The 27,833-nt window shown below is 39.8% G+C and overlaps 1 protein-coding gene across 5 annotated transcripts; it reads right to left on the minus strand.

The window, feature by feature from the left end:
- Positions 1-934: 934 nt before the first annotated feature.
- CPSF6 (cleavage and polyadenylation specific factor 6) lies at positions 935-25,569 on the minus strand. Of its 5 annotated transcripts, none has more exons than XM_068669237.1 (11): positions 25,412-25,569; positions 18,075-18,284; positions 16,083-16,186; positions 15,170-15,315; positions 14,269-14,442; positions 12,706-13,210; positions 11,385-11,477; positions 10,305-10,420; positions 9,808-9,961; positions 8,859-9,050; positions 935-1,353 (listed from the first exon to the last, which is right to left on the minus strand). In XM_068669237.1, exons 1-10 carry the CDS (start codon positions 25,469-25,471, stop codon positions 8,864-8,866), a joined length of 1,749 nt encoding a protein of 582 aa, XP_068525338.1. In that variant the 5' UTR covers positions 25,472-25,569; the 3' UTR covers positions 935-1,353; positions 8,859-8,863. The 5 variants fall into 5 exon arrangements, with proteins under 5 accessions (XP_068525338.1, XP_068525336.1, XP_068525341.1 ...); XM_068669235.1 differs by having other exon boundaries at positions 8,859-9,053; XM_068669240.1 differs by lacking the exon at positions 11,385-11,477.
- Positions 25,570-27,833: the final 2,264 nt, after the last annotated feature.

Consider the following 27,833-nt stretch of genomic DNA (forward strand, 5'->3'; position numbering starts at 1 on the left):
TTCACTTATGCTTCATGCAATGAAATTTAGAATAAAATCCTGTTTGTTCTCAAGTTGTTTGAAACATCCACTTGACTGGAAGTCAACTTCCACTGCAAGCTCCAGTGAATTGTTTTTAGGTAAATTTACAAAACCTCATTTGACAGACTTAATTATCGCCACTTTTTGCTAAGGTTATTTCAATATTGCCCATCACTGAACAAGGACATACAAGTGTACCTTCTCTTTCATATGCATGTGTGAATAAACCCCAAAGTATTAAGAAAATATCAAACCCATAAAGTCTGAAAAATGGAAACATCTGGTTTCTTCTGTCACATTTCTAATATACAACTATGTACAGACTGCTACGGCCTTGGGGGTGGAGGGGAAGGGGGAAAACACACACAAGCACTATTACTATAAAACTGTAAACAACTGCAGATTTATTTTTTTTTTAACTTTTATTTTTTAAAGCTAACCTTTCCACCCCTCGATATGAACAGTTTAAGTTCATATAACCAGTTTAAGTTAATATAAACTGTAGTGTCAGCCAGAACCAAGGCTGTTTGAAAGCGAGCATTTTCAGTGTGCTAAAATCAGAGCCCTGGGACCACCTCTCCCCCTGTCAGACCGTGATGAACTGCAGTTTTTACAGTTTTATATGTCAATTAGCAAATTCACAAGCCACCTAGGCAAACACTGCTAGAAAGCAAAATAGCATTAAAGGTTTTGGAACCATCTGTCTTCGTATCAAAATTGAGTGTGTGAGAGCAACATTAGTATGTTCAACTCACTGAATGCAAGATTAGGTTGAGGCATATGCAAGAACTATTGCGATGTTTTTAAAGACAGCATCAATGTTTTCATTGTAACATTATCTTTAAATATTGCTGAACACAAGACTTTCCCTGAGGTGTAAACATCAAATAACTTGAACAGCTTTACACATCAGCCCCATTAAACAGTTTATTACAACACTACATCTACTGTAATCAAAGTGGTGCTGTGTACAGACATTATCATATGAACATTTTAACATGAACAAACTACTATAAAAACAAGCATTTACTTGACTTTTTCCAATTGCTTGCACATTATAATTGCCAAATGTATATAACCAGTAATAAAGTTGCAAAAGCTATAAGGTTTAAATCACACAGGTTTCCCTCAAATAAAACAGTTAAGCAACATAAAAAAAGTAAAAGAGCTACTGGTTACCATGTATGCAGATTTGCTTTATTCAGATCTATTCCTGTTCATTTTATCCATGAATCCTTACAGGCTCAGTTCAATCACATGAAGCAAACTGCTGGACAAGCATCTTTCCTTGAAGAACGTATCTTGTCTTGCACGCTGTTCCTCTTCCTTCAGCTGTAATGTGTCAAAATTTGTGATGTAGATTTTGCTAGTCCCCATAATACACAGAAAATTGTTGGCTTATCTATACATACACAAGTCGTGCATCTACTTCACCATAATGTAAACTAACACAAGATACCCGGAAGCAGTAGCTACTTGTTTGTGCAAGAAATTGTTTTCTAGTACAGCAGTTAAAATTGGTGTTGTTGTACAACAGGATCGAAAGAACAAAAATTCCACAGTTGGAAGTACTGAATGGTAAAGGAAGCAATAGCTACTGTTCCTATGACTGATGGAAACATTTATATAGAACATTTCCTAAAGTATGCACTCTGCAAGAATAAACGAACAAGCACGTAAGGTAATTTTGCCACAACTAGGTTTTTACATTTTTACCTGCCCACTTACAGAAGATTTAAACTGATTTGACATTTGAATAATGCACTGATTGCATAACGAAGTGGATGGCTCACAGCTCAGTAACATTTAAAAGTGCACAGAATCTGGTACCAATACTTCAAAATTTTCAACCTAGTAGCAAGCAGGACAGGCTTCACATCTAAAAAATACACTCTTGAAGTTTTTTAACCACGCAAACCCGCTCTTCAAATAATACAACATAGATCTGCAGGTTTCCTCACCTAGTTACCCTAGGAAAAAACCCAAACCCTACTCCCTACTCTCAACTGTTTTGGCAAATAAGGAACCACACCATTCAAAGTTAATTACGGAAAGAGTTCACAAAATACTTGGGATGGTATAATTCCATACACTGGATTTCAGTTGAATTCCATTACAAACCAGTTAGCTAGCTTCATTTCAGCAATCATTCACAATTTCAACATTCGATAATTTCAAAATAATTTAAATCAAATTGTTTAAAACCCAACACATCAGCTTGTTCATTTGAAAAACAGACATTTAGAGGAGCAATTTCATGACCATACATCAGTACACAGCTGTCAAGTATTCTGCTGCTTTTGTAATATTCGTAAAACAGTTGGGAAAACAAAGTATTCAATTTTTGTATAGTCAATTGACACATTTCTTCCTCCCTTCCTCAAGATGACCATTAACTTTAACTTTAAAAAAAACAAATAACCAAGAGCTTAAGCTGTATAAATTACAGTATGCAAGTGATTTAGTCCAAGGCTGAAGCAGCAAGGGGAATTTTTTATTTGCAGATTTTGTTCTCAAGTTACCCATGTATCAACCAGTAACTACTCTGGGTGAACTTTCTTCATCACAGACCAAAGTTTCCACAGGTACTTATGTTTTTTTCCAAGGTACTTGTATTTTCTCAGTAGCTAAGTGACAAAGTGCTGCCTCCTACCACAAGCAGGCTCATGCAGAGCTGCATGCTAAGGTAGCGCACACAGCGGAGAATTTCAGGTTTTTAGTGGAGAAACTCGGTGTTATGACAGCTGTGAGTCTGCATGTCAGAATTTGCTGCTCTCATAATACAATTGCTGTGGCAAGAATTATGGATCTTTATCACTTCTATGGCAACAGTTAACAGATCCAAAGCACTGTATATAAAATTTAAAACCCTAGCATAAGAAAGCTTCGGTTCCTGAGAATAACTCGCTAGATTTGTAAGGGCACTTCTGGAACTACAGGAACTTTAAGGAACGCTTGATAAACTGTACTTAGAATTAGTACTTGTCAATATAGGGCTCTTAAGATGGTCAGCACCACAATAAAACTTTTATTTTACTTTATTTTTAAAAACATGACCAACTAAAATCCATAGTGGGGTAAATTTTGTTTCCAAGTACTCTGCCCGTATACCTGGGCAAAATCAGAACCTTTGCAGTTCCAAAGGGAAGAAATTAATCTGTATGGATTATACCTTCATCAACAGCCCTTTTCAGTATTCTACACGCAAGTAGAATATTGAAGTAAGAAACAACTTGGAAAAAATGAATCTGTAGTTAAGCCTTCTTTTTGCAATGCTGTTTGCCAACTGCCTCAAGTTCATGAGCTATCTGTCCCAAGCATGTATATATTAGGTTTGTACAATTTAACATCATACAGCAATCAGTTTCTCAGCATTTCTACTAATAAAACCCAAATTGCAGACTTGTCTGTTAAATAGCGAAGTTGTGGTCTAAAAGCTATGTTTTTATGCCAGAACATTTCAGAAATGAAATCCCAGAACTTCAGGGATCAAACATTTTTATACTTATGCAAGATGCAACTTGAGCATTTTCACACCCCCAAACCAGACTTACACCAAAACCCAGTAGGTATCATATAAATATAAAGCATCTTGCAGTAACAACTGATTTTTTCTTTTAATTCCAATCATCCAAATAAGCATATGAAAGCTTTAAACAGCTTTCAGAAGTGTGAAAATTCTACAGTAATTTAAAGCTGTATGTGCATACATCTGTCAAGTTTGTAAGTGTAGTTATTTATCTGATATTTTCAGACTGAATTTCAATCCCACAAAATGTTCACATTTCAGTAAAACGCATGATACATATTTATAACCATATCCTAACAGCTCCTAAGAAGGAATATAATTGTCCTTTATTGTACTCTATACATAAAGAAAAAATATACAAAAGCAAAAAAAAACACAAAAAATCAGCTTGAAGGCCAAAATTTGTTTTAACTTTATCTAGACCCCAGACTGTCAGACACCTTCAAGTATTGTGATGTTTTAGCTATAATACAGTGAGAAGGAATGATTTGCAAGCTTGACTCTGTATTTGTCATTCTGCACGTAAATTATGTATCAGTCTCTGTCCACCATACATGTACAAATAACCTATTCTACCACCACTAGCAACTTCTTCCATTTGTTTCATTGTTCCCCTATTATTAGTGTACTTACCTGTCATCTTTGATTTGATGTTGATTTTAAGTTCTACACTAAGACTGAACAATTTCTTGATTCTATAAATAATTTTGTATGGATAGAAAGAGAACAATCCCAAGCTACAGTTTGTTTCTTTATGTGGCTTTTCCTACTGTCCCAGCCTGTCTACTCACCAGAGACAACTGATGAACAGAGGGGTGTGTTCAAAAACCAGATCTTGAGTTTACAAATCAAAATGCTATGAGGTTGGCAATGATATTTCACATTAATATATGAGGAAGACATAGAAGGTAGATCAAGTAGATCTCTCTGCCATAGGAAAATATAAAATAAAGATCTTTCCCTCTCTCTTTTTTGGAAAAAGATATCAGTTCTCAAACCACAATGAGCAAAAGGAAAAAAATATTTGTTCATTCTTTGGAGAAAGCTGTATGAAACCAATGTTTTTACTTGCAAGTAAAAATTATTTGTTCAAATGTTATAATGACTTACAGATGAGTTTCTTGAGGAACTTCCACACAGCCCAAATTTGTTAATACTACTGATTTCAGAAAAAGAAAAAAGCAGGCTGTAGGGAATCGAAAAACTTAAGTGTGTCTTAAGATACCTCGTAAGACAACAAAATTACAGCAATGTTCATGGAGGAAAAAGAATCGTAAGAACATAGGCTTTTCAGTTCACTTGCTTTTTCAAACCATCTTATCACCCTTGAGGAAATGAGAGAAGATACTGAACATTAACAAACAATGGATATGCTTCTGTAAAGCACTGCAACAGCCATAAAACAGAGTTTAAGAAGCATACTGAACAATGGCACCGCTCGACTCTTTCACTCTAAAGTAGATTTCAAGTATTGAATCAGATGCACAAAGCATGAGTTCTCTGACGAGTGCTAAGAAACACATGAAAAATGCCAGCCCCACATATATGTTTCCTCGAAAAATACACATAAAAAAAGAGATTAGGTAAATACTGTTCATAATAGCTCAATACTAATAGGATCTAGAACAATCCTGAACATGTACATATATAACTAGGGTCCTGAACAATGCTACCACAATTCACTTGAGGTTCAGTTATTAACTAGAAGCTTATAAAAACAACCTACAAAAATAGGCATTTTCCTATTATCTACAAGATTTCTTAAAAGGCTAATTTCATACTTTGATGTTTGCTAACACAGTTACAGGACAGTTCCTACTTACACAGACAAAATATAATGTACCTTTTTAAAACTATAAAGTACCATTTCCCCTTTTAACAACACAAAAAAAATTACAAACGTGTTAGTTTTTAAACCACTCCAAAGCTGAAACTATTTCAGAGACCTCAGAGCAGTTTCTGAAGAAGCGTATGAGCCTCAAAAGTACATTAGACTAAATGATTTTGCTTACAGTGGTTTGAGAATAGAAAAATCAGAGAAAAGCCACAAAATATGGAATACAAAGTCTACATACATTATCAACTGTTACATTGTTAGTGTATTTTTTTCTTTGCAATTCAGTCCAAATCCAGTTTAAATAGGAAATAATCAAACGACCCAATAACAAAAACATAAAATCAAAAACTTAACATTCAGTAGTTATAGAAATTCAGACAGATTAAGATTGGGACAATGTATCAGCTAGAAATACATCATTAAGTATCAGATAAACTAAAAAAATCTGTCTTAAAAAAAGAATCAGGACTCATGCTGATGAAGTTACATTACTATTCTGTTTGTACACATGCGGTTTGCTGTTAATCCTTCTCAATACCATTCTGTTAGCTTTCTTGACAAGTCAGACATTTGTCTTATACATCTGTTGTTCTCTTTTGTATCTATGTGCAAAGACATTTCAAGAGGTTACAGGTAATTCAGGTTACAGTAATTCTGTAAAATGGATTATCAATGCATGTGAAGCCTTACTCTAGCGAAGGCACACAAGAATCTTGTGAGAATTTAATTTTAAATCATAAAGTGTACAAACAGAAGTGTAAATACCTGCTATGGTACATCTGAACTTTGTAATAGGGTTTTATAATGAATACATTTAGTAAGTTACTCCAATTTAATCCATCTCTAACTGTAAGTAAATACAATAATACAAAGTGAATTTCACTGTATACAAAAATATTCACAATGGACCTTTAAAATCCTTCTGAACTAGGTGTAACACTTTTTTCACTTTTTTTTTTTATATGCCAGTACAGTATCACATTTATGACTGTAGGTACACACAGAAATAAGAAGTATAGGTGCCATTCATAGGCTGTAGGCACACAGGCAACTTCATGTTACCTGATAAAACACAGTAATGTGGGGAGTAACTCTTCCCAGTACTGCTGATATATATATATAGTGATTGAGATTGTTAAATCTATTTATGAGTATTAATTAATGTAAAGAGCAAAACAAAAAAAAATGTATGGCAACATACATCTTGGTGAAAATGAAACATACAAACCAAAAGATCACTGTACGCTTTTATGTGTGTATTTATATATATAAACAAAACTACAGTAAAGCCTTTCTTCATTAAGACAGAAACAAGACAAAATGTTTACAACTTAATTTTTTAAAAAAATACCAAATGTTTTCATTTACATGAGGAATACTAAATTTGTCCTTTAAACCAAATTATTAGGACCTATTTTCTTTGTGCAAGGGTATCTTACCTATGCAACTCCTCTGACAGAAAAGAAGTCCCAGAACACAACAAAGTTGAAAGAAGTTGTATATACAAATCCCACCTGAACTAAGACTGAAACCTCAGTTTCATTTTTTTTTGAAATTGTGCTTTGGAAGTTATAAAATGCAGCAACCTAACAGTATTGGACATGTTTTCTTAGGGTGAGAGGGTAGGGAATCTGTACTGGGCAAGAAATTCCACATCTACATCCACAATAGTCTAAATACACAAAAATGAAAGCTATATTAATAAAGCACATCAAGGGTAAAAAAAAGTTGCCTTAAGTTCCATGTTAACAATTTTTAGTATACCTTGCTCATCTCCAACAGAAGTAAAAAACTTGTTCAGCTCAATGGTTACTTCCCATTAGTAACTATTGGCAAATTTCACAAATATTATTTTATGATAAACGGGAAAAATCCAAGTCAACAAGAGAAACTGGAGTTATTTCTGTTAAATCTGTATTTTTATGTTCTGAGATTTTTTCAATTAAGAACAACACTTGCTATTTTTATGCCATTCCGGAATTGTTTCTATCATTCCATTTCTGATGACAAAGTGGCATGAATTACTGCCAACTTTATTTCAGTGTCACCTTCCTATTAAGCCTTTGACTCCCCTTCTCAACATCCATTACTGCTTTTTTAGAGTATGAACCCAAGACAATATCTTGCTTAATACTCAGTAGACTAGTGCATTTAAGATCAGATTTTGTTTTCTCCAGAAGGAGTCAGTGACACAAAAGCCTAGCATGGAAAAACTGACATTCAAATAATGCAAAATTATAGAAATATTTTTACTTAGGAGCAAGTTACAATTTATATGATTTCTAATATGCTTTGCTCTATTTAAGTTCTGAAAACGAATTTCCATGAATAAATGCCATAAGCAAATCTGGAAATTACATTTGGGGGCAGACATAAGAAATGGAAGTTGGGCAGACAGGCAAATCTGCTGGGTTTCAGTTTGAATGTGGATGTGGTGAGAAAATTCTAAAAATGGAAAAGACTACTGCAGCAAAAAAAGGTAGTTTTGTTCTGTTCTCCCCTTATTGTCAAATATAAGGAATCGTGAGCAGCTCAAATCACCAATCCTCAAAATTGTACATCATATAATGTGATACACATTATATACATCATATATGTATTTTAAAGCTCTCAACAGTACACCAAAGAAAATGTTATTTATCGTGCCACTCTGTAGCTACCTAGACATTTGATGCATGAAAGACTCCAGAAACATGACATAAAAGAACATTTTAGCATGTCAACAAGCAGAAAAGAACCAACCCTTGTGTTGTACATTTTTTTACTAATCTTCAAAAAATGACTTTACTGTCAGAGAGGGCAGGGAATGAAAAAGCAGGGTGGTGGGGAAAAACCGACCATAAATCTTATTGAAGATAACACCTAAATTTAGCTAAAAGACAGAAAAAAGTGACTGGCCACATTTTAGAAAATAACAGGCAAAGTCTATCTACATTTCCTGAATTTGAGTAAAACTCACTGAAACAAAAAGAAAGAATCTACTAGTGCAAGGACGGCAGCTGTATGTACATGTTCCCTACACAGATACAATCCCCATGTGACATATGAAGGGCTAAATGCTGCAGTCCTCACACAACTAGATTTTTTTTTGTTTTAGAATACAAATGATAAATACAAACAAATTTCATATGATCTTTGAAGATTACAAGAGAGCAGACATCAGTCTGACTTACTGCTTAATAAGAAATGGCTTGATTGTACTTCATAACAATTAAAAACATTAATACCACCTAAAATTAAAAAGAAGGCATGCCAACTGCAGAAAAGTGACACAAGTACTCCCTCCCAAGACCAGTTACCTGTCATTACTTACCTGACTCCGTTTCAGATGCTAAAAGAAGAAAGTAATTCAGTACGTTCTGCAGGACCATTTGAACGCAGACATTAATGGTGTAAATAATCCCAGATCTAGAGCACTTTTAGTAATTCAGTAACAGTAGAACAGCAAACTTAAAGAACACAAATGCTCACCTTCTTTAACGATGGCGATACTCCCTCTCTCTGTCTCGTTCTCTGTCGCGATCTCTGTCGCGATCACGATGCCTCTCTCTTTCCCGACTTCTTTCCCGGTAATAGTCATCATGGCGATCTCTACTACGTGATTTGTGGCGTCTACTTTTTTCTCGTGACCTACTGTGGTCCCTCTCCCTGGATCGTTCACGTCTTCTAAAAGAAATTACTTCATTAATTTTTTTTCTTCAAAACACAAGCCACTCACATGCCAATTCTGTATACTGTTGACTAGTAAGAATTGGATCAAAAAAGTATATATGAGAGAATCATCTCCTCAGATGTGAGAGAAATAACTCTTCGCTGAGATGCAGAGATGTTTTTGTGTATAACATGGAAGATATGAAAGGTGGTGATGGCTAAGAGCAGTTACAAATAGGTGTCATCCACTTCATAATCAAGGAAAAGTCAAAAAGCACACGTTCAAAATGGAGGACAGCTGAGATCATCCTCTGCCTTAAATGATTAAATGATTCCGACAACATGGCTGCTCATTGGGGTACTGAAAGTACCAAACCAGATGTCTGTGTTTTTATCATTCAAAATATAAAAAAAGATGTTTGCTACATTATTTTTCAATAGCAAATTACTATCAAATTATACACCGGACAACTTAACTGATAAAGTAAAATTCAATTTTGAAGCTTACAGGCTGCAATACTACCGTGTAGAAAAGGATACTGATTAAGAACTAAGAGTTAAAAAAGTCGTCAGATGAATTTTTAAAACAGGATTAGTTAAAAGGCAGATTACTTAAATTCAAAATCCACACTTGGTTCTTAAACACATTTCTTGTGCAGATGAGCGAATCACTAATCTTATCACGTGACTTAGTTTCTTTCTCCTTTGTGAACTAGTCTTGCCCTATGCCTTCCCCTTCAGAAGGGCAGATGGAAGAGGAAAGTTTTACCTGGATCCAGAACCATAAGACTTGGACTCAATTCCATGAAGGCAGTCTTGAAGAGAGCTAATAAGAACTTTACAACGATCATCAGCAGATACTTTGGACTGTTTAATTAAGGAAATTGCAGTTACCAGGGTCTCTATAGCACTTCCATAGTCCCCTGAAAACAATATAAAATCACTGTGAGAAAATTATATCAACTAAAACAAACAAAAAAAATCTATCTGTAGTAACATTACCATTCAGGATGTCTTCTCTTCAATAACCATCCAGATCATTTACTGTAGGACTAAGCATTAAAATACTGTCCAGATCAGTACTCAGAAAGCATTCACAGACATCAGCTGGAGTACAGTACAGAAACAGTCATAGGTTGTATCTAACTTCAGCCTCCTGAAAGCCATATTAGCAAGACACAGCTTCAAGGCTGTGGGTTTCCTGACAGAAAAACTCTACTCTTTCTAGCTGGGTAGAATAGAAAACATTAATAAAGCTTTACTAACCAGCACTGGCATCTGATACAGCTCTTGAAATGGCACTGCTTGAGATCGCCCTATTTCTATTCATGATTTCTTCAAATTCTGCTTCACTTAGAGGTGTCCTTGCAGCATCCATTTCTCTGAAAGTAATAAAACTACTATTTAAAAGATTAAGAAAATGTTAAGGAGTTATCATTGCAGTTTTAACAATCCAAGTTCACAACTTTAAGCAAAGTGACAAACAGAAAAGAAAGCAGGATCTGGGTTTGGTTTGTGTTAAGGACCATGTTACAGTACAAAATCCTGAAAGCTTAAAAAAGGATAAAAACAAAATAAATGAATAAATAAATAAATAAATAAATATATTCTTGTTCATCCCATCTATTTTGAAAATTCAGCAGCACTTGAAACTGTGCTTTACAAATATTTATCATTTTCATAAAATCCTTCAAGGTATGTGAGCAGATATTACCCCAATTGAATGGATGTGGAAAGATATGTACACAGATAACGCAACTTTGAGCAAAACTAGGAATCTTCTTATGAAAATGATGGAATTAAAACTGTATGATACCGTTTTCCAGATTCTTAAGTAAGACCAGAGTACTGTAACTTACGAAAAGCAACTATAGTCTGTCATTTTTAAAACAATGTATTATCTGAATGACACTTCAACATTTTACAGCTAATTCTAGTATTTATTTCTGGTCAAGTTCAAGGTACTTCAAATATATCTACAAATTGGTCACTGTAAAGAAGAAGCAATAAATGAGAATCCTTGTACTCATTACATTTTAATTATTAGCTACCTATAACTGGATTACAAAGTAACAGAAGTTAACCTACACAAAATTGTTCTCAGAAGTTTTGCAGCATCCTATTAGCCAGTCTCCGAACGATACACACAATCCAAAGAAATGTGTTAAGAGATAAAAGTTGAGACTGTTAAACTGACCCCACTGCTTGATATTTCTAAAATAGCGTTAGTTCTTCTGGTAGAAAGAAAATGCAGAATAACAAGCAATGCTATCCTCTTAAGTGCAAGAAGTGGAATAAGATCCTATAGCCAGTTTAGCATAAGAGGAAATGTCTAAAAATTCATACCTCCCTGAGTTTTGAGTATTATTTTTCGTGTGCCTCCCATAGAATGGAATATGTAATTTTTCTCTTATGGGCATGTTATTTCCAGTGAAACGCCTATGATATATAATTAATGACAATTTAAATAGTTATGGATGATAGTTTTAACATTACTAATGAAAATACTGGACAGTAAGTTATTCTGTCCTATCCCCACTCCTTCCCTCCCCAGCCATGCTATCAACTGCAGACAACTTAGATTTTGTCCATCAAAAAAAAAAAAAAAAACACCTTTATTATATTTCAGGCAATTAAGCCAAATGCTTGAATTTCTACAGTTTCTGTATTAACATAATACGTACAAATGCTTGCTTTTCTTTTTTTAAACGTTGTGCTCATATGTAAAAGAAAGATTCAAAGCAAAGTGCCTGTGCAGAGAACATTTTAGGTAAGGGAAGTCTCTCTAAATAGCAGTAAAACCACAAGTGACAAATCCACACCTAACTATGCATAAGGTATCTTTCTTACAACTTATCCCAAGATGTTCTAAGAAATACAAATATGGTGAAAATTAAGACACAGCAGTCAGACATAGATGCTTGAAAGCACAGATGAAAAAGATGTTTCCAATGATGTGAAACACTCGACAAGGCAAGTCAGAGAGACTCAGAAACCCTGGCCAAGATAGGATTAACCACAGAAAAGGCCACTGCTACGAGCACAGCAAGATTGTACCAAATAACCAGAAGGGGCTTAACAGAAAAGGAAGATAAAAGTCTTGCAGTAAATTCCCACCTGTTTTTTGAGACAAAGACTAACTTTGAATTGAATCCTTCAGGAAAGAGACAAGCAGAGCTACTGAAAGATGAAAATAGTATGGGCTTGGTGTGGCACCATACTCAACATATGCATATATTCCAGGAGGAGAATTCCAAAGCATTCTAAGATGACAGCTTGCAAAGCAAGACGGCAAAGGAACAAGTGAGAATTTTGAGTTAAGACAGAAGCACAACCACAAGCTACTGATAGGAAGTGATATAATAAGTTAACATGTAGTACACATGGAATAATGACACTGCCAAACACAAACAGTGAAGACAAACGGTTCAAAGCTGAAAATGGAAAGTAAGATTACTAGTGTTGCATTTTAGGATTTTCTTACTGCTACAAACATATTTCTTAGCGTTATTTCACTGAGAAGTAAACGGGGCAAATCTGAAGACTGATTAGACCTCTTCCACATTTTTTCTCACTTTTAACTAACATTTGCATTAAAAAGAATGATCAAATGCGTCCTACAAGGCATAAAATCTGCTACGAAGCACATTACACCAAAAGCACTCACCTGCCAGGTGGCCCATAGTCACCTCTGTCATATGGTGGAGGTCGGCCATAGGGATCTGTCGGAGGTGGGCCACGGCTGTCTGAAGTAGGTATGCCACTATTGGCAGGTGGGGGGAAGAAAGCTGGATTCACGTGTGGTGCAGGCGGTGGAGCACCTGGAGGTGGCCCAGGGAGATGTGGAGGAGGAGCGAGAGTCAGGGGAGGCCCAAGAGGCCCAGGTGGACGAGGGGGAAATGGACCCGGAGGTGGAGGTGGACCCTGCTGAGGTGGTGGAGGACCTGGTGGTGGCCCGTAGCCTGGAACTGGTGGTGGAGGGCCTGGAGGAAGGGGCCCAAGAGGAGGCTGACCAAAAGGCTGTCCTGGAAACAGAACTGGTGGTGGTGGACGGTCACCACGATTAGGAGGTCCAGCTAAAGGAGGTGGGAGGACCTGACCAGGAGGTGGAGGGCCTGGTGGGCCTGGTGGACCAGGAGGACCTAACGGTGGACGTGGGGGAGTTTGTCCAGCTAAAAAAAAAGAAAAAAGAAAAAAAAAAGAAAAAAGTTAATATAAAGAAATGAGTTAGTGAAATAACTTTTTCTTCTCAAACAAAAAACCCTCACTGAACAATGTGCAACTTGTGTAAGACATGCATATCTTGCACTTTGGGGTCCAGTAGCTTAGTAAATTTATAATAATTACTTCATTATGAACATCTAAAGAAAACATTAGTAACATGAAAACAGACCAAAAAAAATCACTTAACCAGTTGCTATTGCTATCGAAATAAACCAAAGCTTACAAAAAATAAAAAAAATATTACACCCTACCTACCCCTACAGCTTGCCTTTCATATGGGGCATAAGATATAATGTTTATTAAAAAATATGCGAAAAGCTATATTGGAGAATATTTGGCTCCTACATTTACCATACCTACTTTCAGGGCCTCATTAGTGTTTTTTCGACCTACGTCCCTTTGACTGCTAGTAGGAGATCCACTACAGAACGACGTCTATTAAAACACAGTGAAGCTGAAATGAGAACTTCACTGTAATACAAGCCTGACGTTTAAACAGAGATTTGTCCCAGATCAGATACCTGACTATACACAAACACCCTGCTCTTTAAATTTTGGTAATCTAAGTGCCTGCTAACTGACCTGTCACTGGGCATGAATCAAAGCTAAATTCTTGTCTTGTGCATATTTGTAATGCAATGACAAGCAGTTACTACACAGTCTGCAACGCAAGTATTCTCACCCCATATAGCAAATCAGAACTACACCATAGAAAATACAAGTCTACTCTGTAACGTGATTTACCTCAATCTTTTTCATACTTAAAGAGACATGTACATTGACACACTATAAAGAATGTCCCTACAAACGCTGTTGCTATCTAATTTAGGAAGCACAACTCTGCATTTCAACAACAGAGTAGGGTAGACACCTACAACCCAGTGGTGAACGATCATTATAGCATATTAAGTGAACTGCCTTGATTTTTGTAATTTCCAAATAACTCCACTGCATTAATAGAAGAAAACAGAAATGAAAACAAAACCCCACACATTAATTGTTTTACCTGGGAAAGGTGGTGGTGGCCCTCCCGGCCCTGCTGGCCCAGGGAATCTGTCTCCACCTGGAATGGCACCAGGAAAACGGCCTCGCCCTCTGTTACTTGGTGGGAATGCTGCTCGTGAGCTTCCTCCTGGAGGCCCGGCTTTACCTTCCCCTGACATCTGGCCAGACTGTGTGGCTGTGATGGAAAAGCAAAAGTGTAATTATGTAAGTCAAAACAGGTTAAAGCTTTCCAATTCTCAGCCCGAAGTTTTATGCAGCACTGAAGGAAAACTTTATGAGCTTTTCCTTGTTCCTCCGCACCTAAGAAAATAAGGGGCCAGAGTGGAGAGAGAAAAAGTGCTTTGCTAAAATACAGCAGTGTTCCAGTATCCCCATACAAATGGAACAGCAACTGGGGAGACTGTCAGTCCCTGCTTTAATGCAGCCTGAGGCCACTCACTGTTAGGACTAGAAACCACGAGACAAGGTGTTGTAGGAAAGCACATCACAGAATCTCTCTTCTCCACCTGATCATAAGCACAACTTATCCAGACATGAGAATTTAGTCCCATTTGTCTACGAATGTCAAATTTCTAAATACTCTTGTGGGTTTTTTTTTGTTTGCTTTCAGTTAAATTCACAAGAATGAATTCAGAAACATAACATTCTCCAACGGTAAGACAAACGTTTTACAAAGCTGCAATCTTCTTCCAGTAAGTGCCATCTCCTGCTAAAACCACAGACCTTCAATATATTGATTTTTTTAGAGGATCTTTTTTTTTTTTTTTTAAGCAAAACTGCAAATTCATTTACATAAGTATTTTATAGCTATTTTAAGCTGTGCAGAAATTATCAGTTGCTGAAAAAAATGCAGTATGGCTTTTGGAATTATTTTTCCAAGACAGCACACAAGAAAGACTTACTTTTCCTTGACTGCATTTCAAACTGACTCAAAAATTGTTTATTACATGGAGTAACAACAGGATTCTGCCCATGCAATTCTCTTTTAGGCAGCAAGTCCATCAGCTTTTTGGAGGATGCTTCTGATCCCACACCCACAAGGGCAAACCTGAAAGGAAGAAAAGAAAAGGTTACACTGCAGTTTTTCCATTCCTTGGAGATCCTAATGCCTCACGAATAAAAGTTTAACAGAGTAAGTGGAAGGACACCTGAAAACCAGATCAGAAACACTTTCACAGATCTTAGCCAGTTTTAAAGACAGATAAAGTAACTCATTCTAAGATATATGAAGAACCACAATGCAAGTATAACATGCAGCAAAATACACAACAAAGTTTGTTTTCTGGTAGAGTATCACCACACTATATATGAATTAATATGATCAAGTTATTATCAAGAATTCACTGTGTTCTCGTTACTACTGCCATTAGTACTAAGGAGAGACAAAGACAGTCAGTCATGCATGGAAGATCAGACTGCCAGTGAAAAATCAGCTCGAGCACTCACTTCTAACAGTTAATAGAAAAATCAGGCATTTAAAAATGACTCAATAATGGGGATAAGGGGAAATTGTATTTACATTAGGAAGAACATCATTGTCACTACCACACTAACTGAAACTTAGGAAAAGAGTCTTCATGAACATCACCAATAAAATTTAACATACTAAATAGTAAGACACGCAACACTGCCATAAAACATACATCTGGAATTTAAATCATTAGTATGAAATTATAAGCCCAACCATCACTGGATGTCAATAAACAAAAGCAATCAGTTTACATACTGACAGTCATGAAAAATCAGAACTCTTCCCGATGCCCATCCTCCCCAAGGCCAGTTCATTTAAAGAAAAAGGAAGTGTCAAGTTCTTACCCTTTAGACTGGCCATTAGCACGATTTTCAAAAAATTTTATCTCCAAAATATCATTTACCCCCAACGAATGAACTGCTTCAGTTAAATCTTCATCTGTTGTCCACTGAAAAATATATTTTAAAATAATATTCAGTTATGAAAACTTATCTGTAACATCAAGAAAAGAATAACCAAATTTTACCTGTTGTTTTTTTTTTTTTGTGCGAGCTGTCAAGAGGAATACTTTATTCAGGTTGCCAGTATTTTCTGACTCTTACAGAGCAGTCACTGACATTTTAAAATTCCCAGAAAATTAGTTTTAAAAACACACACTTCCTCATAGCGTGTGTTGCCCCAGTCCCACCACACAGTATACCAGCTACAGTACGCCAAAAACACAGTTACATCTGACTAACTTTTCTGAAAGCACTTTTTCAAGAGTATCAGGCTTAAACCGAACTATTTTCAACCCAAACGATCCTATGATTGATTCTATTTTAATAACCGTTACATTTTTGGACATCCAGTCCATTTTTTTCTCCTATCAATTCCATCTCCAAAACTAAAGTCTATTTTTACCACCCTATTATTAAACTGGTGCTCTTTAAGACAGCTTTGATTAGTGAGAGCCTAAACACTATTTGCACAGAAGTAGCAAGATTTACAAACAGAAGATGGGAAAACCAGCACAAAACCTATGGTTAGTAACAACTGTTTTCACTTCAACCCACTTGCTCTATCTTCCTGTTAGTTACTATGTAATGTTCAACAATTTCACACATATTCAAAGATGTATAACACATTAAAACAATTAATACTCATGGTTTTCTTCCTACTTCTCTAACTCCATCACCTCTTTAAATCTGGTATGGAAACTTCAAAGCAGGCTTTCAAGATTCTCAACCACTTATCTGACCTCCCTCAAATCAAGGCTTCTTTTAAAACTTTAATAAATTACTTTGCTGAGATCTAAACACAAAGGAAACAAATATAATAGTGACACTCAAATGAGTGAATGCACTTGTTGTGGTAACTTCATTTGTGAAGCCAAATAATGAGTAATAAGCAAAAATAACAGTACACAGTGGCCTATCTACTTTAGAAATCATGACTTTTGACTTGGATGAGTTCAGCTGATTCCATTCATGTATTTTAGAGCAGTACAACTGTTAAGTCAATTACTCTCTTACTTAACAATTAGCTCCTGAAACTAGGATACTATAAAATTAATGAAGTATCCACAAAGCATTCTTTCTCAAGCTTAGCACTAGCAAAAATTTCATTGCAAGGGAAAAAAAAATGAACGAAAATTTTGCATGCATGGACTTTGGTAGAACTGGATTTCAGGTGAAGAGAGACGAGCTCCAGTTAATTTAGCTACTGACCAGCTACTTGCATTTTGATTAAGTGCAATCGATTCTAGAATACTTTAATGCTGACAAAAGTAATTGTCTGAAGGGCAATTGTAGTTCAGGGAGTTACTGTTACTCCCAAGACTGCAGAAATAAGCCTCAGGGCAAACATGTGAAAACAGCTTTGTTGCAAGAGTCACTGCTCTGGAAAAAGGCAAAAAATATTTTCAAGAAAATCCCAGAGAATCTTAGTTTCTTTATAAACTAAAAACTTTAGAAAGGGATTACTTAAAAACAGGTGTGTTTGGTAGCCTTAAAGCATCTCCAAGCATAAGATATTTGACAGTTTAAGTTTGTTCTCTTTCATTCAGTTCTCTGAAAAGATGGTGGTACCACAAATGTCCCTTCATAGCACTTAGAACAGCAGAGAAAACTTTAAAGGTGATATTTACTGAAAATTTAATCCATTTTTAGACATCAAGACAGCTCCAGGCAGGCTCACTGAATTGCAGATTAAAAAAAAAAAAAAAAAAAAGAAAAAAACCTTATTTGCTGCACTTTTAATATTTCATATAACAATTCTTAAATGAAAAAACACAAAGAATTATGTTCACAATTTTCAAATTGCTGGCTTCACCTGAATGGTAATAAGGTACTTACCCAAGTAAGATTTCCAATGTACAAGGCAATTCTCTTTCCAGTATACGTGTAGACAACGTTTGGTGCAGCTCCTTTACCTACATCGTCTCCAACTGATGGTGGGAGAGAATCCATATAATCACGATCTTCTGGGGCATCTCCATTATTTGCAGACGGAGAAATCACATCATCGTACAAATCGATCTGATCATGTCCACCATATTCAGCTTCCTAAAATACAAAAAGCACCTAATTATTAGTTTAACATTCTTAAAACTTAGTGCAAAAAAAATACTCTGACAACATTCCACAGACACAGTTAGTTTGACCTAACACCTATACAACATCATCCACATCCATTTTCAACCCCATGAAAATATATCAAATTCTTATGACTTCTAATGGATTCTAAACGACTGGGAAAAAAAAAAAAAAAAAACAAACACCACCTCCAACTAGCGTTTGGCACTGCAATGCTTTCAAACCTGTAATATAAACAGAAAACCCAAAAAACACAAGCCCTGCTCCCAGAATTACAGCCATCAGCAAGTACAAGCTATATGCAAAGTTCCAGCATTTTTATTTTTTTTTTTAATCACAACATTTGGTAGAATGAACAGACCAAGCTTCAAGAGGACCAAACTGATAAACTCTTGTATTTCAGATTTCTACTGCACTCCAAACTTCAGTTTTACCTCCTCATTCACAGAGAGGCCAGAAAGGGACAGAATTCTATTTTATTTCATTAAATTTAATAAACCTTTGGGTTTGCACCTATTAAATATTTATTTATTCATGGGTTACAGAGGGACTATTCTACAGCATCAAGGCTGCCTCCGGAACATTTTGGTTGAGAAAATTATCACGGGGTTTTGGAGTGAATCGCTCCCTTCTCTGTTGAGTCGGTACAGCTTACAGCACGGTTCTGTTCAAGTGAAGTAGACTCCTTCCAGAGGGAATGGAAATGGGAGTTTCTTTCCCAAAGCTCCACTTGCTGTACTCAGCAACTGCATACTACCTGCTACGTGCAAACACAAGGGTCAAAATCAACCAGCAGTCTCTCAGATACATTGAATTCTAAGCATGGAAGGAATATTTGGTCCAAAAAAACAGACTGAATTTAGCCTGAGAGACCATGAACACAGGGCATTAGGAAGATGGAGAGCCCTGAGCACCAGCTACCTCAGGCTGCTGATGCACTCTGAGCAAGACATACTGCTTTTGACTACAGAGGCAGCTGTACTCTCATCACAGAAGATGGGCAAGCAAGAGAAGAGTTAAAGAGAATCTTCTTCACAACAATATGCAAAACAATTTTAAAACAGTGTAAACTTCATCAGTGGAACTGCTTAATTCCAAACAGGAATGAATAGGTGGTGCAGATTTGCATTAAGGAATTACTTTTCAAAGACTTCTCGCGATACTTTCAATTTGTCATCTTATACAAAGGCATCCATCATACTCATCGTACACCGGAGCAAGTCCAGAAAAGGGCCACGAGGATGCTCAGAGGGCTGGAGCACCTCTCCTGTGGGAACAGGCTGAGGGAGTTGGGGTTGTTCAGCCTGGAGAGGAGAAGGCTCTGGGGAGACCTTACAGCGGCCTTCCTGTACCCAAAGGGGGCCTGCAGGAAAGGTGGCTCTGTCAGGGAGGGTAGTGACAGGACACGGGGGAATGGCTTTAAACTAAAAGAGGGTAGGTTTAGATTAGATAAAAGGAAGGAATTCTTCACTATGAGGGTGGTGAGGCACTGGCACAGGTTGAGCAGTGTTTAACGTTAACCTTCAAAGCTTATATAGTGACTTCTGGAAGTGGTTTTGCCATACGCAGAGGTTGTGCTTCAAACAACTGCAGAGGGTTCCTGGACTCTTCCACGCCGATCCAGCACAGAAACTGCTTCTCCAAGTTTTGATATTGGAGGTATTTCAGGGGCTGCTATCTGGTGAATGTGCATCTACAAACCCACGTAACCATCTCAGATAGAACAGCTCCGGATACCAGATACAGTGATCAGAGAATCAACTTGGATTTCACAGAAAACAGGCTGCAAAGCCAGCAAACTTGGTTGAAAACCTCCTATATTCACAATCATCATCAGATGATCAGCTCTCTTGGAACCATAAAAACATTCATTATCAAGTGCTACTCCTGCCAAGAGGATAGCGCTACAATAAAAAACAAAACCTGATATGCAAAGTTTCGGCAGCATCAGTCAAGCAGATTTGATCCTCAGTAAACTGCACAGGCCCCGCATACCCTGAACTTCAACAGGAAATCAACGTCGTTTGAGGTAAGTTTATTTTGGCCACATTCAGTAAGAGTTTCGTATTTTCCCTGAGTGTGCCCAGCTCTCTGTCAGTTTGATTCCTCCTATCATCACAATTAATGAAAGGAGGTTCAAAGAACCGCCTGGGACAGGCTGGGACACGGTACCTGACGGGGAGATTACGGCTGATGTCACAAGGCAATTAAGGAAATCCTCTGCTGAACGTGGAGTAATTCTGCCCATTTGTGTGGGGGTGATGACTTCAGGGAAGTAGAATTTGGTCCTGGTAGACAGATCCAAACAAGCAGCCACCGGTCTTACGGCAGAGATACACCAACCTCTCTCTGAGAAGGCTGAGCTCAGCATTGCCAAGTACCTACCAGAGCAGTTAGCAGTCCACAGCTCTGCTGCACCTCCTCAGCAGCGAGAAACTCCTCTGAAATGGATCAAGTTCCTATTATACAGGCTTTCGGATCACCGTCAAAGGAGAGAGAATTACCTGGGCGCTGCACGTTGAATGTAATCTCTTTGTCAGCTTGTCTGACAGCATCAGTGCCCTGATTTAACTCAGTAACGACCCAGCAGCAAACCTGATGCTGCTCACTACAGTCTCTCCTCACATCGTGCTGGTTTTGCAGCCAGCGTGGAATTCACTCAGCAGTCAGTCAACAAGGCATGTGGTTAGATGATTAAGAGTGATCTGAGTCAGCAGCTGCAGGTGTAGATAGAAGAGACACAAGATCTCTCAGCGGCTGTTACCCAAGATCCAAAAACCCCTTCCTCCTTCACACGCGGACCATGGAAACTCACCCCAACACGCTCTTCTCTCCTAGATGCAGATGAGTAAGAAAGAATACAGGAAGCCCTGCTCAAATAGCTGAGGCTGGAGAAGTAAATGTGCCACCCATGTCATGGGCTGGCTCTGACATCACCTGACTTCCTCAGTTAAAAGAAGAGCAAGCACAAGAAGAAATGGTTTCTGCTCAGTTACAGCCATTCACAACCCTGCTGATAAACACGCCAAGAAACAGGCTGCTGTCTGAACCATCAGATCATTTGCTCTGCAAAATCGGGACTGAAATTCCCCATTCAGGGCTATTTGACTGGCATTGGGGGAACAAAAAGGGCACTGGAAAGATACACCATAAAAAACTCACCCCAGACCAGCTGTCACGCTACCAGTTACTCGGCCCCTCCCCGGTATTTTACATTTTAATTACGCTCGCAGTGTTTTGCAACATTCAGAAATGAAAGGCAAACACATGGAACATCACAGTCATCTGCAGAAGGGACAAATTAAGTGTTACTTCTTTCTGAAACTTAGCAGCCATACTGCGAGTTGCAGCAGAGAATTGGTCTCTCTCCCCCTTTACCCAAGGCTGTTTTGGAAAATGCTGCCTTATTTTTCAGGGGTATAATTTCTTTGAACAGTACATGCATCTCTCAGATCTGCTTCTTCCCTCTGTTCAATGTGAGAGTCAAGTGCTAAATTACATCCCCAAGATGACAGAAGTGACAAAATTTCATGAAAATAATCACTATAATTTCTGAAAAAAGCACTCCGTTAATAAAAAAAAAAACAAGTTATCCATCTTATCCTTTACTACTTTTGCCAATTCAAAATTACAATGCATGGAGTAAAAAACTCGAAATACGTGTTAGCAAACTCACTTTAAAAAACAGTGGTAGTCCAAAAAAAAAATCACAAGAAACAGGCAGAAACCCTTCTGGTTCTGATTAGCGCCCGAACGCAGAAGCTGGAAGTCTAACAGAACAGCAGGCCCTTGGTGTGTCGGAAAGAACACACTGTCTGTGGCAGGAACATCTACGATGGGGACATGTTTGTCGGGCCATAAGATTCCCATTTACACTACAGACCCAACCACTCTCAGCTTTTATTATGTATTAGACAAAATAGTTTTTGTCTTTTGCTGCTCTAGACCACGAGGCAACAGAGTGACATGTTCCCAGGACTCTGCAGCCACAGAAGCTTTTAGCTTCCTAGCTGCTTACTCCATCTGAAGCACTTCTACTAGCCAGCTACAAAATACAAAGTCAGAACTCTTTCATTTCTCATTTGTTAGGATTTAATTATCCAGCCAGAACTCTTCAAGGCACAGTCAGATAAACCCACGATGCAACTACACTTACCATAGTATAAACAAGAAAGCCTTTTTGCCCCAGCAAGAGATCCTTCCGATCACGCAGATGATGTAACAGTAAAGCAGAGATACATGCTGCTTAAGCTGGCAGCAAATACTGTGTGTTTTTAAAATAGTTTAATTATGTGTGTATTCGTATGCTTTCCCTGGAACAGCAATTCCTGCTTCTTACAGGTCACCAGCTACGCGTGCAGGGAGCGCTGCGTTTCGGAAGCTTGTCTCAGAACAAGACCCTACACTTAATGTGAAAGGCTGCTGGGTGGAGAAGCCAGCTTCAAAGAAGAAAATATAAAATGAGTCAAGTAAAGTACCCAAAAAAGGAAATACAATAAAAAAAAAAGTCAGATGCAATTGGCAGGAGCCAAGTTAAGTAAAGCTGTAAGCACAAGGACAAGAGGATGATGAACAATAAGTTAATGAAAGGGGAAGAGGCATCGCAGACACAGTTCTGATGAGCTCCAGATGGGATGGAAAGAAGAGCTCTCGCTGAACAGCTCTGACTTGGAGTCAAGTCAGCCAGCTCTTTGCAACCTATGGCTGGTTGCAAGCCAGTCCTCAGCTTTCATTCAGCTCAGCCAGCCTGGAACCCCACGGGCTGCGGTCTTTACTTCACCCTTCTAGCCTGTGGCTCATTTAGTGCTAATCAAGTGGAACATCTTCCCGCCCCCCAGACAAAGGCATTAAAAATATCCCCGAGGAGCCCCGAGGACGAGCACCTCGAGGCCCGGAACAGGACAGGGCAATGAAGGGAAGCTCATCAAGCCACAAGCCCTAAAAGATCTCCTTACTACAGACACAACCAAAAGTTTTGTCCTGGCTTTGTTCAAAATACAGTTGTGCTGTCCAAAGACAACCAAAAAACTGACAAATTAGATTTTTTCATCCCTGCTACTGACAAAACTTTTGGAAAAAGTTCCTGCAGCCTAATTCAAATGAATATTGAGGAAGTGAACCACCGAATTCAAGAACAACAGTCGATTGTTTTACTTATCAAGCAAACTTTCCTTTCAAACACAGCACCCCTTAAGATACCTGCTACCCAAGTTGCCATCAATTCCACTGTTTTCTCCCCACAGCATTTGCCACCTGTCATCTTCACCCCTGCACAGCTCTGCTGAACCACGTCCTCCGTGCCATCAATTTAAGCTGTCAGCTTAAAATCAGAAGCCATGAGCAGAAGTTTCAAGAGGGCCTATCATAAGGACGTCAGGATTAAAGGTAGTAACACCGTAGGCGGTAACAACCAGCTTTTGTTCGTGCTTCTCTGAAGGAAATGGGGAAGTGCAGAGGTGTCAATCACCCCCGGTACAAATTTCTATTTTAATGTAGCACAGTTCAACTGAGCAGGTCGTGAGACAAGATCAAAGTCTCAAAAATCAAACTTGGAAGAGAATAAACAGCCAAATTTTACAAAAATGAAGTAGAAGAGCCAAGCTGAGAAAAAACAGGCACCAGTCCCTTCTCACTTTTCTCCTCTATGTTCTACTCTGCACGACTCACGAAGCAGGGAAGCATCAGCTTGCAAAAATTTAGCCCTAGCGGGATTGCAACTGGGGTGAACACGGTGAAAAGAGCAAAAGGAATCCCTCACAGATGGAAGAAGCTAAACTACCACAAGACCGTCTTCATTTGTGCCAGCAGCCTTCCTAGCAACATGGCTACAGGTGATACCAGGATCAACCAGCACTGAGTAGCCCAGGACCGAGGTGCACAGAGAACCCCTGTCGGTTTTGCTCTGGCAGCATAGGTGTGCGCTGTGCTTCCAGCCAGGAACTGTTCTGCTTCGAGGGCTTCTGCATATATGAATGAAACATTACTGGACTCAACTTAGTTTTTCAGGAAAACTTGATTCGTTATCAGTACTTCACCTGGAACTGTCCAAAACAAAGCCAAAATTAATACAGAAGCTGATGGGATGCACTCATATGCTAAATGGCATTTGTGCTGAGGTTCAGCCCCACTTAAATTCCTGTAACAGGTCTTCGGCTGCAAGAAATAAAGTTTCCTGAGATGGCTTTAGGTTGTCAGCACGACTAACTCTGAATCCCATAACCTAGTACCTGTCTCCCAGTTCTCTGGGGGGCGGGCAGGCACTGGGCACCACTCGGTGAGCCCGGTAAACCCGTGAGAGAGGAGCTGTGCTTGGTTCCTGCCATTCTAGGTCAGGAACAATGCGATCTGGGGCGGCACAACCTGGGGAAGGGCAGGATTCGCGAGCAGGCCAGCTGGCACGCCAAGCCACCGCGAAAAAGCGGATTTTGGAGGGAAAGCGGAGGAGGGGGCAGGACAGAACTAGCAAAGTCGGCGGAAGTTCCGCGCGGCTTCCTCGTCAAAATAAATCTCCTCTTACGAAGAGATGCGTTTGTTTTTTTTTAAAGTACAGAACAACGAGAGCAAAATAAATAAATAAAGCAGAGGGCAGCTCCTTTCACTTGTGCTGCAGAGTGAAGCTGCCACTCGTTGGGCCTCCCCCGCAGCAGGCGGGTGACCGGGAAGCTGCTGTTTGCTGCTGTTTGCTGCTGTTTGCTGCTGTTTGCTGCTGCTTTCCCTCCGCCTGCGAACAATGGCAGCGGCCCGGCCCTGCCACCACCGGGGGGGGCCGGGGAACGGCACCGGGGAGGGGAGGGGAAGGGAGGGGAAGGGAAGGAAGGCGGGAGGAAGGCGCTGCTGGCGGCACCTTGCTCCATGCCCACCGGGGAGCTGCCCTCGGCGGCCGGGCCCCCTTCCCTTCCCTTCCCTTCCCTTCCCTTCCCTTCCCTTCCCTTCCCTTCCCTTCCCTCCCCGCCCCCTCCCGGTGCAGGCACAATGGCGGCGGGGAGGCCCGGCCGGGCCGTGGAGCCGCGCTGGGGGCCCTGCGGGCGGCGAAGGCGGGGCCGGGCCGAGCCGAGCCCGGCCGAGCGGAGCGGAGCCGCGCGGGGCCCGGTCCGTACCTGGTTGAACTCCTCGCCCACATCGGCGTAGATGTCGATGTGGTCCACGCCGTCCGCCATGATCCCGCCCGGCCGCGCCTCGGGGCCGCCGCCAGCCGCGCCCGGCTCCGCCGCCGCCGGGAGGGGGAGGGAGGGGGCGGGGGAGGGGCCGCGGCGTCACTTCCGCGCCCGCTTCCGTCCCCCCCTTCCCGCCCTACCCGCGCTGGGGGTCGCTGCCCCCCCCCCCCCTCCTCCCGCCGCCGCCATGTCGGGCTGAGGCGCGGGGCTCGCCCCGTGAGGCGGTGGTGGGGGTGTGGGGGCTGCGCAGAGCCCCTGCTGGTCCCAAACCCGCGAGCAGCCCCTAATGCACCACATACACAGTGTTATTCACCACGGATAACGTGCTGCGTTGGGCATCGTGTTGCACGCCCCAAAAAATAACAACAAAAAACACCCACGCACACCTTCTGTACCTTCTGACCTGACAAAATAACTCGTTTTTTCTTCAGACCGCATGAATATAATGTAAAAAATCACTGGAATGGAAGTGTGGAGTGCTGTTTACAAGTTGATTCATGGAATCGTGGAACCATGGAACCATAGAATCCAGAATGGCTCCGTTTGGAAGGGCCCTCAGCGCCCACCCAGCTCCAGCCCCCTGCCATGGCAGGACACCTCCCTCCACACCAGGTTGCCCAAAGCCCCATCCAGCCTGGCCTTGAGCACCTCCAGGGATGGGACATCAACAGCTGCTCTGGGCAACCCCTTCCAGTGCCTCACCAAATTAAAAATTTCCTTTTCAATGGCTGGGGGTGGTTCCCAGTTCCTGGACCAGCACCTATGTCCCGCACTCTCCTGGTTTCACACTGGGTCCAAGACCCATGTGGATACTGCCTCTGTCTACCTCACTGCCCCCACAGTGTAGTTTTCATTGAAAGGCAAGATGAATGGACCAAAAAAGAGATGAAAATCACAAAACCACAACAAGGGATATGGTGTGGAGCACACTGTCCAAGCCCCTGGGCATACGGGTTCTTCCAGGTTATTCCAGGAGTCCCTATCCATTTTGTAGCATACTAAAATTTACCAGGTGCTGACATCTTGTGTCCTATCTGGTTGCTAATAGTTCTGGGAGCCAGAAACCCAGCAGCTGGAGATTGTTCTCAGCTACACTGGGCTTTCCGGGTTAGAGGAACTAACAGCTGCCTTACTCTTTGGCAAAGATCAGAATATCACCTGAAGATTTGCTAAGGTGCTTCCAGGCACTGTTAAAGTATTGAGATTTAAATAAGTTCATGTGTTTGCTTAATGATGAACTGGTGTAGTGACTAGTATTTTACCAGACCAACATGAAGCACTTTGACACAACACTGCTATCCATCTGGCCATGCTGAGCAAAATTACCAAAGTCAGGAAAAATGAACCCTTCCTATCCTACAATCTGACCAATTCATGGGAGATCGCAGGTTGTGTGCAGATGGATGTTTTATATGCATCTGGATGCCGTAAGAAAGTTGTGTGTACATCCTAATGATGTTTAAAGGGGCAAGGAAATTAAATACAAATGAGAAAGTCATTATACTCACCTCAGCAACCACCTCAGGGATCACCACTAGCATTTGAAGAACCCCTCCAGGGGGCTTTGAAGAGGTGGGAAAGGACACTGCCTCTTTGCTCTGGGAGATAATGAAGGGCGACCAGTGAAGCCCTCAGACCTCTGCCTGTGTTCTGTTTCTCTGCTCACGAGGCTTTTCCACTTCAGAGCCTTTCTAAATAACTTCAGTTATTTATTGCACACAGGCATTAACAGAATATAGTACAATCATTTTTGTTCTTATATATATACCATTAAGCAAATTCTGTAAACAGTGTAAGAGACTAAATATTATGCAAGCTGTTCTATTTAATTTCTGCTGTGTTTTCATTCTTTTCATGAGTAGACTCAATAAATATGTCTTCAACTTTCTTGTGGTCACCAGTAGCTTCTTTATGAATTATCCTCTTCATGGAGCAGCTTAAGAGTTGATCCACTCTAGTGGAAATCTTCGTACTTCTTATTTTGTACACAGCAAAATCATTTAGACCATATGTTGCCTTCTCCCTGTAACATTCAGAGGCTGAGGCAGAGCATGGGCTGAAGCAGAAGTGTGGTCATGAGAGAATTGTCAGTGGTATGGGAGGAGTTTTGTAGGGGACAGCAAGTTACAAAATGATTGCACGCCTTCCAAACCCATTGCCCAGCATGAGCGCGTGTGATGGCAGATGAGCTGGTGTCTTCCATCAGTTCTTCTTTCATACCACACTGTCTTTCATCTGACAGCAACAGCTGGAGCTTTCTTCGTAACAAAAGAAGGAGGAAAAAGGGGCACTGGCAGCTCTACATAAGAAAGTGGCCCACGCTTTAAGTCTGTGTTTCTCATGGATCCCCAGGAGCCTATTTATT

This window comes from Anas acuta, chromosome 1, assembly GCF_963932015.1.
Source record: "Anas acuta chromosome 1, bAnaAcu1.1, whole genome shotgun sequence".
Classification (NCBI taxonomy): Eukaryota; Metazoa; Chordata; class Aves; order Anseriformes; family Anatidae; genus Anas; species Anas acuta.

Bases quoted from the DNA above. Each gene is read 5' to 3' on its own strand.
- CPSF6 (XM_068669235.1), bottom strand. From the start codon at position 25,471: ATGGCGGACGGCGTGGACCACATCGACATCTACGCCGATGTGGGCGAG. The intron at 18,285-25,411 runs GTACGGACCGGG...TTTGTATTTTAG, and splicing joins TGGGCGAGGAGTTCAACCAG to GAAGCTGAATATGGTGGACA. The intron at 16,187-18,074 runs GTAAGTACCTTA...TATATTTTTCAG, and splicing joins ACATTGGAAATCTTACTTGG to TGGACAACAGATGAAGATTT.